General features: G+C 40.9%; 1 protein-coding gene across 1 annotated transcript; it reads left to right on the top strand.

Annotated features, from left to right (window-relative positions):
• The first annotated feature begins 1310 nt into the window (after positions 1–1310).
• cplx4a (complexin 4a) lies at positions 1311–12858 on the top strand. Its single transcript, XM_029692386.1, has 3 exons — positions 1311–1648; positions 5135–5222; positions 11119–12858. The coding sequence occupies exons 1-3, from the start codon at positions 1488–1490 to the stop codon at positions 11344–11346; spliced, it is 477 nt and encodes a 158-aa protein (XP_029548246.1). The 5' UTR covers positions 1311–1487; the 3' UTR covers positions 11347–12858.
• The last annotated feature ends 885 nt before the right edge of the window (positions 12859–13743 follow it).

Below are 13743 nucleotides of genomic sequence, written 5' to 3'. Positions count from 1 at the left end.
GTGTTCTTGGGGACATTCAATGTTGCAGACATTTTTGGTACCCGTCCCCAGATCTGTGCCTCGACACAATCCTGTCTCGGAGCTCTACAAACAATTCCTTCAACCTCACGGCTTGGTTTTTGCTCTGACGTGCACTGTCAACTGTGGGACCTTATATAGACAGGTGTGTGCCTTTCCAAATCATGTCCAATCAATTGAATTTACCACAGGTGGACTCCAATCACGTTAGTTGTAGAAATATCATTGTGTGTAGATTGATGAGGATTTGTATTTATTTAATCCATTTTAGAATAAGGCTATAACGTAACAAAATGTGGAAAAAGTCAGGAGGTCTGAAAACTTTCCGAAATTACTGTATGTTCTACCATTAGTTTCCTCTCTCTCTCTTGCTCTCTTTCTCTTTCTCTCCTCCTTCAAAGGGAATAGGGTATATTTGAGATGCACACCTTAATCTGTTATTGTCAGACTGCATTGTTGCAGTGTCACTCATCATAAATAAGAGGTAATGACACTTCTATCACAGGAAACTGCCTCCTTCGCCCGCCTCCCCGCCACAGCACAGTACAGTATTGCACAGTATAGCACAGTACAATGCAGTACAGTACAGCACAATACAGTACAGTACAGCTGCAAACAACAGTGTAGCTATAGAAAAAGGCAAATGCTATGGTTATACAATTCAGCTTGTCTGTCTGTAATTTCATACCAATTATAAAGAACATCCGCGTTTCATGATAAGAATATGAAAGTATACAACCCTGCATTCTGCACACTCTGTACACAAATGTACGTTGTGTTATTCTTCATGCTGTTATATAAAGGTTTCTTAGCCCTCAGTTCCTCCCCCCAGTTCCTCCCCCCAGTTCCTCCCCCCAGTTCCTCCAGCCCTCAGCTCCCCCTCCTCCCTCCACCCTCTGCTCCTCCATCCCTCAGCTCCCCCTCCCCCCAACTCATCCAGGATATAAACGGATATCTCTGGCAGATGGGAGGGGCCAAACCTTGTTCAGTAATGTGATTAACTAGCAGTGGGCGGGCAGAAGCAACAACTAATGTGACAGGGGAGCAAGAATGTCTTGGGATCTTGAAATCCCAAAAATTTGACTGTGACCTTTGCATTGTGCTATACACCAATAAAGTAATTGATTGAACCTGTCCCATTTAACAATATCAATCCTTAAAGTTGTGTGTTAAAAATAGAGGCGGAAAACCAGGCCATCTGCCTCTTAGCATCGTGGGGCTGTAGTGAGGTTTAATCCAGATTACGACTGACCGTATTTTTTGTTGTTGGTGTCTGTTCCCTAGCCGTCAGTGCATCCTTCATTACACACCCAAGCAGCAGCACAGGTTAGCTAGACAGAATATACAGGTTCCCATTGGACTTACCCGCTAGCAATCCCAACCCAACGGTAGAAGCCAGGGAAACATCTAGTCCTATTTACAATAATATCTATATATCCTAGTACAGCAGAACTCTATAGGGGATCAAGATGTTCCTAATCAAGACCATGATGCCTAACCCGCTGGCTGGTTTGAATCCTATGGGTGGAGGAGAAGAGGAAGCCGAGGCGGCCCCTGCAGATCCGGCCAAAGCAGCAGGGATGACACGCGAGGAGTATGAGGAGTACCAAAAACAGTTGGTGGAGGAGAAGTAAGTAACCTGCCCTGACTGCCGAGTTGCCTCCATTTTGTTTTTGGTGTTGTTGGATCATGAATGGCTATGGGACAACATAGCTGGCTAACCCTGCAGTGTGTCGGCCCCACCACCCTTATTCTATCTGACCTTGACAAGCACCATGCAGGAATTCTACAGGAAATCACCTTGCAAATGATTTGTTCATTTTAAATCTTGTTGTTTTGTTGAATTCATAACTTTAATTTATCAACATTTATTCCCCCGTTTGTTACAGATTACAATTTATGTTTATTTTTTGCGCTATTTATTTTCTTGATGGTTTTGTCACTCAAGGTCAGAGCAGACACCTTTTAACTCAAACTGCAATTTTTACAACCACGACCACCATTACACAATTAATCTCTGGTCATTGACCCTCTGCTGTGACATAAACAATGTTGTTTTTGAAGCCAGACTGGCATACCGACAGTGAATTTAAATAACACTCAAAGGGTCAGTGCTAAAATAAAGTCAAATAGTCTGTAAAATGGTCTGTAATACAGTCTGTAAAATGGTCTGTAAATTAGTCTGTAAAATAGTCTTACATTTTGAAAAGTGAATTCAGTTCAGTCTAATTTAGAGCCTGAACTATTAAGACTCCAGGAGGATTTTAAAATGGCTGCTGAATTTCACCCATGGTGATTGAATTTAACTGCGACGTTGTAGGAGGAGCTTTGATGGTGAAGTGAAAAATCACAGATCAAAAGTAATCTTACTGCTATGTTTATCTCAAATCATTTCAACACTCTGTCCAGTTTATTCATCCATATCCACAATTTCAGACAGGTACTAGTTGACAAACAGGAGGAAGAGCTCATAACTGTGGTTTCACTGCCATGGCAGCCATTTTGTTTTATTATGTAAAATGATGTGGCTGCTGCCCAGTAGGGCATGTTCAGTCACTGTTCAAAACATTAACTCGCAATCTCTGGATTCTATTAAATTAGATTCAAATTGTATGTTACATCACAGCATAGTTGAAAGATACTGTATGGCGTATAGAAATACAAAGACGGTAGTCAGTAGAGATGGGTGGGATGGGCTGAGGGAAACTGAGGGTTGAGATGTGGAACTGGAGACAACAGAGGGAGAGTTTTTTGGGGGGTGGGGGGGGGGTGTTGGATGGTTGATGGCCTGGCGGTTAGGATCTTGGGCCGGTGGCTGCTAGGTCGCTGGTTCGGGTCCCGGGTTTTGACTTGGTGAGAGATCTTTTGATGTGCCCTTGAGCTGGGCACTTGACCCTGGTTGCTCCTGTGGGTCTCTCTGGATGGGAGTCTTTTAGATGACTGAATGTCATGTCAATGTTGAGCTGCTTCAATGCAGGTAGATTGTATGTTTTAATATTCAGTCAAATTAAGATTTTTAAAATGTATTTAAGCAATCAATAAATGAGTCCATAAATGTTACAGTATTTGTGTGTAATAATTGTCTATATTGCAACGAAATATAGCATAGCCTTAGCCTAAAACTGACATGTTACAAGCATTTCGCTACACTCGCAATAACATATGCTAACCATGTGTATGTGACCAATAATAATATTTGATTTAATTTGACATGTTGATGTTTTACAGAAATATAATCTTCTGATGGACGCTTCAGCCAAACCAGATTATGTAACCAGATTATGTAACCAGATTAGCCCTTCCTCCCATGATTTAGTGAACAATTCTGTTGTCGTCTGGTGGAAAATGGCCGCACACAGATCCGATGCTAAATGTTAAAGCACTTTTACTTAAAGCCTGCAGTTATAATGCATTATCAGAGCGTGTATGACCACCTTATAACCATCTTGTATTCCTCATTTTGTGTTGGGTGTCTTCGGCCTATGACTCTCAGAGCAGAGCAGGAGTTAGTGTTATGCAATGAGTGCACAAAACATTAGGAACACATTGCTGATATTGAGTTGACCCCCTTTTCGCCCTCAGAACAGCCTCAATTCGTCAGGAAACTACAAGGTGTCCAAAGTGTTCCACAGTGATGCTGGCCCATGTTGACTCCAATGCTTCCTACAGTTGTGTGAAGTTGGCTGGATGTCCTTTGGGTATTGGGTCATTCTTGATACACACGGGAAACTGTTGAGTGTGAAAAACCCAGCAGCGTTGCAGTTCTTGGCACACTCAAACTGGTGCGCCTGGCACCTACTACCATACCCCGTTCAAAGGCACTTAAATCTTTTGTCTTGTCCATTCACCCTCTGAATGGCACACATACACAATTCATGTCTCAATTGTCTCAAGGCTTAAAAATCCTTCTTTAACCTGTCTCTTCATCTACACTGATTTGAAGTGGAATTAACAAGTGACATCAATAAGGGATCATAGCTTTCACCTGGATTCACTTGGTCAGTCTATGTCATGGTAATGTTTTGTACAATCAGTGTACTGTGGCTGTGTTGGGTAATTTGTCCTAATCCTCAATCTGGCCCAAGCCCTCAATCTGGCCAACTAATAATCCTCACGTTTAATTGGCTAGGGGAAATAGTTCCCTATCCACAGCGACCAATGAGGTTGGCACATATACACGCTGCCCTATATACATAGACTTGAAATCACTGGCCACTTTAATAATGGAACACTAGCCACTTTAATAATGTTTACATATTTTGCATTACTCATCTCATATGAACAACACCGTTCAAAAGTTTGGGGTCACTTAGAAATGTCCTTGTTTTAAAAATAACCATCAAATTGATCAGAAATACAGTGTAGACATTGTTAATGTTGTAAATGACTATTGTAGATGGAAACGGCAGATTTTTTTTATGGAATATCTACGTAGGCGTACAGAGGCCCATTATCAGCAACCATCACTCCTGTGTTCCCATGGCACGTTGTGTTAGCTAATCCAAGTTTATAATTTAAAAGGCTGATTGACCATTAGAAAACCCCTACGGGTTGTTGCCATAATAATGACACAGGAGGAAAACAGTTAAAACGTCGGTTTAATACATTATTATCATTGGAGCCATAGAGAGTTTCCAGCTTTTGATTTTTCTAAACAGGAGGAAAGCAAGCAGCACATTAGGTGATAAAGCCATAAATAGTACAACAATACAACTATTTATTTTAGCAGCCAGCCCAGACATCCTCCATGTTCTCTTTTCAAATTCCGGAAGAATCATATGACTGAACAGTGAGAATATGTAGTGTGCACCTCCTTACCTCTTTACCTAAACCCATCTGATGGTTTACCCATGAGACATGTAGCCTGTCGTTAAGGGCAACCTCCATAAGCGCTGCATCCTCTTAGCTTCACAGTATCATGTGTTGCATTAGTATGGTATATTGACTGTCCCTTTGTTTGAAACAAGATCATACTCAGACCGTTATTGTTGTTTGAATACAAATGAAACAAGTATACAGTATGCATGCATATAAAGTTATCCATGATATTGATCACGCTATATATACATTAATTCATCAATCAATTAATCAATCATTTATTTTCTCTGTTGTTCAGGATGGAGAGAGATGCTGACTTTTTACACAAGAAAGCTGAGAGGGCAACTCTGCGGGTGTGCCTACGAGACAAGTACAGACTCCCAAAGGTGACAACCCATTCCTCCTGAATTACAACCTGTTCAGCCCCCTGTGAGAACACATTCCTCCTGAATTACAACCTGTTCAGCCCCCTGTGAGAACACATTCCTCCCGAATTACAACCTGTTCAGCCCCCTGTGAGAACACATTCCTCCCGAATTACAACCTGTTCAGCCTCCTGTGAGAACACATTCCTCCCGAATTACAACCTGTTCAGCCTCCTGTGAGAACACATTCCTCCCGAATTACAACCTGTTCAGCCCCCTGTGAGAACACATTCCTCCCGAATTACAACCTGTTCAGCCCCCTGTGAGAACACATTCCTCCCGAATTACAACCTGTTCAGCCCCCTGTGAGAACACATTCCTCCCGAATTACAACCTGTTCAGCCCCCTGTCACTAATCACTCTCTAGAGTAGATGATTTCAACTTTACTTCCTGAATTCTGCACTGTTTAATGTTATACTGTATGTTTACATACTGTAGAGCAAATGTTCAAAGAGCAAACATGTTCATTGCCATTAATTTCTCAGATGCAGAGACCTTTGGATGGAACAATGAGGTTATGTAATTTTACATTTTACCTTTATTTAACGAGGCAAGTCAGTTAAGAACAAATTCTTATTTACAATGACGTCCTACCCCGGCCAAACCCGGACGACACTGGGCCAATTGTGCGCCGCCCTATAGGACTCCCCAATCACAGCCGGTTGTGATACAGCCTGGATTCGAAACAGGGTGTCTGTATTGACGACTCTAGCGCTGAAGATGCAGTACCTTAGATCGCTGCGCCACTCGGGAGCCCGAATGTAGACTACAATTGTACTTCCTGAATTGAAACGGACTCTAACCTCAACCCTGGTGAACACCTTAATGGTTGATGTTTACAGGCTAGATGCTGTTTTTATCCCTTGGCCTAGTACTTGGGCAGTGTACCTTAGGCCGTACAGCGGGAGGTGGAGGTGGCTAACTGCCAGCAGATTACGGTGAAGGCAAGATGTTCCATAAAATACCTGGAGACTTGGCATGGTGTCCTATATTGTGCTGTGGGCTTAAAACAAGACCAGAAGCCATCTGCTCTGCTAGGTGTTCTAGCTAGGTGTTAATGTGGCTCTGGGGAGCGAAGACAGTGTTGGTTGAGTGACGTTGACAGCCACAACAACCACATCTAGGTTAGATTCTGTAGAATAATCTACTGAATCGGTTTGGATCTATTGGGATCTATTGAAAGCTGCTTGATAAGGAAGTTATTTTTAACCAGTTGTTATGACGAGCGGAAATAAGGTACAGTTGGATTTCTGGTTTTATATACGTCATTACTGAAAGAAAAAGCGATAATTCAATGTTTTTGATTTGCTATATTACCACTACCATGTATAAAGCTGTGCTTACAGTAGCAAAAAGCAGAATATATATTTATATTATTTAAGCATTGAAAAGAAATCATCCTGACTGAGGTGAACTGCTGTGGCTTCTGGGTTTGCTTTTTGCAGAATGCCTCTCACAAGTCGTTCAGTTCAATATTCAATCTTCTTGTTAGTTATTTTAATTTCTATATGTGGAACGACACTTGAAAACAATAGACGACATATTCATATATCATGAATAGGTATAGATTCAGTTGTTTTGTTTGCATGTTAGTTTAAATAGACATGTTCATGACAAAGGCTATACAACCTATACAACAATTATTGAGTCCAGCAAGTATAGTTTTACCATGACAGACAACCCAACATAAAGATTATTTTAAATTTGATTAAAGGCATTGTTCAAGACAGTCATCACAACTGATTAACACAATGAATGGTGAAATAACGTGATTGTATTTGTAACTGCAAAATCTGTCATGTTTAACTAATGGAATTAGTGTCTTGTGTAAGACTATGGCGGACATCTTTAGAATCCTCACACCTGGCCGTCGTCATGGTTTCCAACGGAAAGGCTAACGCAGGTTTCAGATCAGCCTTCCTGGAGTTTAGAACGTAGGTTCCAATAGGTTCTAGAATGGAGGTTTCAACAGTTTCTAGAATGGAGGTTTCAACAGGTTCTAGAATGGAGGTTTCAACAGTTTCTAGAATGGAGGTTTCAACAGGTTCTAGAATGGAGGTTCCAATAGGTTCTAGAATGGAGGTTTCAACAGGTTCTAGAATGGAGGTTTCAACAGGTTCTAGAATGGAGGTTTCAACAGTTTCTAGAATGGAGGTTTCAACAGGTTCTAGAATGGAGGTTTCAACAGGTTCTAGAATGGAGGTTTCAACAGGTTCTAGAATGGAGGTTTCAACAGGTTCTAGAATGGAGGTTTGAGGTTGCTGCAGTTTCTTCAGTCAATCTGTTTCTTCTTCTTCTTCTTTATTGCATTAAGTGTGCTCAAACTAAGGATCCCTAAGTGACCATTTGTTTTTACCAGTGACATGTGCACCAGTGAGGTGTTAAAACGACACTCATCCAGTGCCTTGCATGTAGTTATGTGTAGTTATTGCAGGATACCAGGTTGTGTCAGAGGAACACCCTAAAAATGATCAGACTCCAGGCACTGTCTGTTCACTCTGCTGCCACACGGGAAGCGGTACCGGAGCGCCATATCTGGGACCAGAAAGCTCCTGAAGTTTCTACCCCCAAGCTATAAGACTGCTGAACAGTTAATCAAATGGCTACCCGAACATTCTGCTTTTCACCCCCTACTAATATGCACATATTACTTCAATCAATCACCTAACCAAACCTACATCTACATATTACCTCAATCGATCACCTAACCAAACCTACATGTACATATTACCTCAATCAATACCCTAACCATGTACATATTACCTCAATCAATCAATCACCTAGCCAAACCTACATGTACATATTACTTCAATCAATCACCTAACCATGTACATATTACCTCAATCAATCACCTAACCAAACCTACATGTACATATTACCTCAATCAATCACCTAACCAAACCTACATGTACATATTACCTCAATCAATCACCTAGCCAAACCTACATGTACATATTACCTCAATCAATCACCTAGCCAAACCTACATGTACATATTACCTCAATCAATCACCTAGCCAAACCTACATGTACATATTACCTCAATCAATCACCTAACCAAACCTACATGTACATATTACCTCAATCAATCACCTAACCAAACCTACATGTACATATTACCTCAATCAATCACTCCAACACCCTCGTACCCCAGTACACGTCATTGTTATTTTATCGTGTTACTATTTATTTTTTTACATCTATTTGGAAATGTTCTTACTTTTTAACTGTGTTGCTGGGAAAGGGCTCGTAAGTAAACATTTCACAGTAAAGTCTACACTTGTTGTATTCGTCTCATTTATTTGATGTCTCTCCATGTTTTACTAGCTAATCTAACATCTGTCTCTACAGAGCGAGACAGGATGATAGAGGTTGTCTGTCTGTCTGTCTGTCTGTCTGTCTGTCTGTCTGTCTGTCTGTCTGTCTGTCTGTCTGTCTGTCTGTCTGTCTGTCTGTCTGTCTGTCTGTCTGTCTGTCTGTCTGTCTGTCTGTCCGTCTGTCCGTCTGTCCGTCTGTCTGTCTGTCTGTCTGTCTGCCTCGATAGCTAATCCAATGTACTGCAAAGCACTTTGTGACAACTGCTGACATAAAAACATCAGTTATGAATGAATTTGATTGATTTATTTGTAATGATTTCATTGATTGATTGATTTATTGATTGATTGTCTGTGTTGGTCTAGCTGTAGTATGGTATCTTTCTATCTCACTAGCTAATCTGATGTCTGTGCTGGCCCCTACAGAGACAAGAGTGTAACTGTCGAAGATATCTCTGTCTCACTAGCTAATCTGATGTCTGTGTTGGCCCCTACAGAGACGAGAGTGTAACTGTAGAAGATATCTCTGTCTCACACGCGGACGCTGTGTTGTTGATGTCTTGTTTCTACAGACCCAGCATGAGGCAGGAGTATAGCTGCAGTAGGCTGTCTGTCTCACTAGCTAATCTGACGCCTGTGTTGGCCTCTACATGAACAGAAAAAGTATGTGAACCCTTTGGAATTACCTGGATTTCTGCATAAATTGGTCATAAATTTGATCTGATCATATAAGTCACAACAATAGACAAACACAGTATACTTAAACTAATAACACACAAATTACTGTATTGAATATATCGTTTAAACATTCACAGTGTTGGTTGGAAATAGTATGTGAACCCCTAGGCTAATGACTTCTCCAAAAGCTAATTGGAGTCAGGAGTCAACTAACCTGGAGTCCAATCAATGAGACGAGATTGGAAATGTTGGTTAGAGCTGCCCTGCCCTATAAAAAACACTCACAAATTTGAGTTTACTATTCACAAGAAGCATTGCCTGATGTGAAATATGCCTCGAACAAAAGAGATCTCGGAAGAACTAAGATTAAGAATTGTTGACTTGCATGAAGCTGGAAAGGGTTACAAAAGTATCTCTAAAAGCCTTGATGTTCGTCAGTCCACAGTAAGACAAACTGTCTATAAATGGAGAAAGTTCAGCAGTGTTGCTACTCTCCCTAGGAGTGGCCGTCCTGCAAAGATGACTGCAAGAGCACAGCGCAGAATGCTCAATGAGGTTAGGAAGAATCCTAGAGTGTCAGCTAAAGACTTACAGAAATCTCTGGAACATGCTAACATCTCTGTTGACGAGTCTACGATACGTAAAACACTAAACAAGAATGGTGTTCATGGGAGGACACCACGGAAGAAGCCACTGCTGTCCAAAAAACACTTGTCTGCACATCTGAAGATTACAAAAGAGCACCTGGATGTTCCACAGCTCTACTGGCAAGATATTATGTGGACAGATTATTTGGAAGGAACACACAACACTATGTGTGGAGACAAAAAGGCACAGCATACCAACGTCAAAACCTCATCCCAACTGTAAAGTATGGTGGAGGGAGCATCATGGTTTGGGGCTGCTTTGCTGCCTCAGGGCCTGGACAGCTTGCTATCATCGACGGGGAAAATGAATTCCCATATTTATCAAGACATTTTGCAGGAGAATGTAAGGCTATCTGTCCGCCAACTAAAGCTCAACAGAAGTTGGGTGATGCAACAGGACAACGACCCAAAACACAGAAGTAAATCAACAACAGAATGGCTTCAAGAGAAGAAAATACACCTTCTAGAGTGTCCTGACCTCAACCCGACTGAGATGCTGTGGCATGACCTCAAGAGAGCGGTTCACACCAGACATCACAAGAACATTGCTAAACTGAAACAGTTTTGTAAAGAGGAACGGTCCAGAATTCCTCCTGACCGTTGTGCCGGTCTGATTCCCAACTACAGAAAACGTTTGGTTGAGGTTATTGCTGCCAAAGGAGGGTCAACCAGTTATTAAATCCAAGGGTTCACATACTTTTTCAACCCTGTACTGTGAATGTTTACATGGTCTGTTCAGTAAAGACATGAAAACACATAATTGTTTGTGTGCAATTAGTTTAATCAGACTGTGTTTGTCTATTGTTGTGACTTAGATGAAGATCAGATACAAATGTATGACCAATTTATGCAGAAGTCCAGGTAATTCCAAAGGATTCACATACTTTTTTCTTGCCGCTGTAGTAGGTTGTTTACATCTGTATCGGTCTCTCCCTTTAAAGGCCGAGCAAGATGCATTAGAGTAGTAGGTTCAGGCTGTCTGTCTCTCTCTCTCTCTCACTCGCTAATCTAATGTCTGCATTGGTCTTTTAGTGGGAGCAGGGCAGCAAGCAGTAACTAACGATGCTAGCTAATGTAACATCTCTATTGTTTCTCTAACAGAGCGAGTAGGACGAGAACATGATCTCCGTCTGTCTTACTAGCTGATGTCCTGAATAATAATAATATTACAAGCTATAAAATAAATATAATGTCTGTATTGGTCTCTACTCTCTCCAGAGCGAGCAGGACGATAACATGCTGGCCATGGCTGGAGACGACGTGGACGTACCCGAGGAGCTCCTCAAGATGGTGGACGAGGATGCCACAGAGGAGGAGGACAAGGACTCCATCTTGGGTGGCATTCAGAACCTCCAGAACATGGACATGGACCAGCTCAAGGAGAAGGCCTCGGCCACCGTGACGGAGATGAAAGCCAAGGCAGAGGAGAAATGCTCTGTCATGTAAATAAAATAAAATAGAAGATTTCACTTCATGAACAGCTGGTCCCAATTCCATCCTTAGCCCGATTCGATCCCTTGGCCCTAACCCTTCAATGTTTGCAGATCTGAAGGTGGAAGAAATATGGTGGAAGCTGTACCACCACACTGCCTATACTTATTAAGACCATTAGACATGCTAACATAGAGGTGTAAAGGAACAAGGGGGAAGGAAAGGGAGTGATTTAGGACCGACTGTAAACAAACCGATCCTATAAGAGTCTCCACTCTCCACCCAGCAGACCTGGGTTTAAAATAAGTATCTGAGATATTTTAAAGCTCCTATACTCAACTGGTGGACCGCATCTATTTATTGTAAAAAAAAAATAGAACTCAATCGGGCTTCGACCCCTGGTATCATTTAAACACACATAAGACGTGTAGAATTGCAGGAAATTAGCTTTGAAACAGCAACAAAATTCTCTGCCTCATGTGAAATGTGTAGAATTGCATGGAATTGGCTTTAAAACCGCAACATTTTCTCTCCGCCAACAAGAGGGGTGTGAACAGTTTGGGGTCCAATGGGTTGTGAGGTCGGGGTTTGTTACTACGCCGATAAATGACATTATCCATCTGTACCTTAGCCACATAGGAAATTTGTTTGACCGGACCTTCTCAACTAGTACTTGAGTACCCATGTTTTAAAGTCTCCTTTGAGTGTTTTGATTGAGCCTGTCTGGGGAGTGCCAGATGGACGGGCCGAGTTGGTTTGCACTTTTGGTACTATTCCATTGGTTCCATAATTGTGCCAGGTAAGCTCAATCAAGCACAGCTGAAAGAAAACAGATACTATTTGTACCCAGGTCTAAGAGAGTCCTCTATCTCCCCCTATCAATGATCAAAGCTGTGAAATCTGCTTGGCGACATCCAATGGTAGCAGGTCTTGCTGAAATGGAAGTTAATTTCCCAAACAACTTCTTTTGTGAATCGGTTTCTGTTTTGAAGTCTCCCCTTAATTTGCTGTTTGTATAACTTGTAAAAGTACGTATTTTTTTGTATGTGTGTGAATGAATGCTGTTTTAGATTGTTTCTCCTCCATTTGTGTTATTCTCCATGTTTCATTGGTTAATTAGGAAATTATGGCACTCATGATGGCCACTTTTACACTTTATGCAACTGACAATATTTAGGACAGTTGCTAAATGCATTCTGTTGCATATCCTGCTCCACACACAATTGTAAATCTTTGACAATCATCTCTATCAATGTTTATCCAAAACAACAAGCATAAAACAAGCCTGTAAGAGATAAATACTTGCAGTTTTGCACAATCCATCATTTAAATAAAATATATAGTCTTTATTCCATAATTAAACAAACTGTACATTAACATTGACTAACACACTGAAGTAGTAATGTTAAGGATTTTGGATTATTCTAAAATATATATATTTAATGTAAAGTTATGTTGTGCTGTTAGAATGATACATGTTCATGCAGAAGCCAATGACAAATAAAACGACAGACTTGTATAAAATGACCGACGTTTTGACATTATTTCTCTTATAGCTGTTAACAGATCCAAAGCCTTCTATTTACAATCACATATATTCCTAATGGGAGATATAACAGACAGAAATCGAAAGAAACTCTAGATTACATTTTAAATATGTGAATTACAGAAGCTGCATAAAGAAATGGATCTTCAATTCATTTGAGATTATTTAGCATCTGTTGTTAGGGTAGGTTAGTTCGGGTGAAGAAACCCTCCATCTTGTGAGTTTCACGTGAGTCCAATGTTCAGAATGCCTTGGATTGGGAATGTTCTGGTAAAACATTAGCAGTTAATAGGATGAAGGTTGCCGAGGAGGTCGTCCCACCTCATCAGGTTATCTGCTTATGTCAGACTCTCAAATGATTTGGATTGGACTCAGTTAGCTAGAAAACTAGACAAGACAAGTTACGATCAAGTTTCCACAGAAGGTTCGAGTTATATAGGGGGAATGGAAGACACATTTTCTGTATCTTGATGAAATCATATAGCCAGTATTTTATTTTAGAAAGCCACACATCACATATTCCTGATTGCAGTAGTTGGAACCTACTGGTGTGAGCCAGCGAGATGATTGGTTTTCAACAGACAGAGCAATGTCAAAGGTACAATAATAGCATATAAAACCTGTTCTACATAATATCCAGCTATCAAATTGCTCATACGGCTGCCAAGGCCAAGGATCAATAGACTCATTGAGGATTTTTTTTTTTATGAAATTGAAATGCTTGACATTCATTTACTAAATGGACTTTAACAAAGTTGCCCCTCAGCCCTGGATATTGTAATTAATAATGTGAACTACAAATATGGAGTCAAGAGTCCAATAACCCTTTTTATATCCAATATGCATCCCCTAATTGTAACTAAAAG

The sequence above is a fragment of the Salmo trutta genome, chromosome 15 (genome assembly GCF_901001165.1).
Source record: "Salmo trutta chromosome 15, fSalTru1.1, whole genome shotgun sequence".
NCBI classification, from domain to species: domain Eukaryota; kingdom Metazoa; phylum Chordata; class Actinopteri; order Salmoniformes; family Salmonidae; genus Salmo; species Salmo trutta.
Note: the sequence above shows the minus strand (reverse complement) of the source record. Positions and strands in the feature narration are given on the sequence as shown.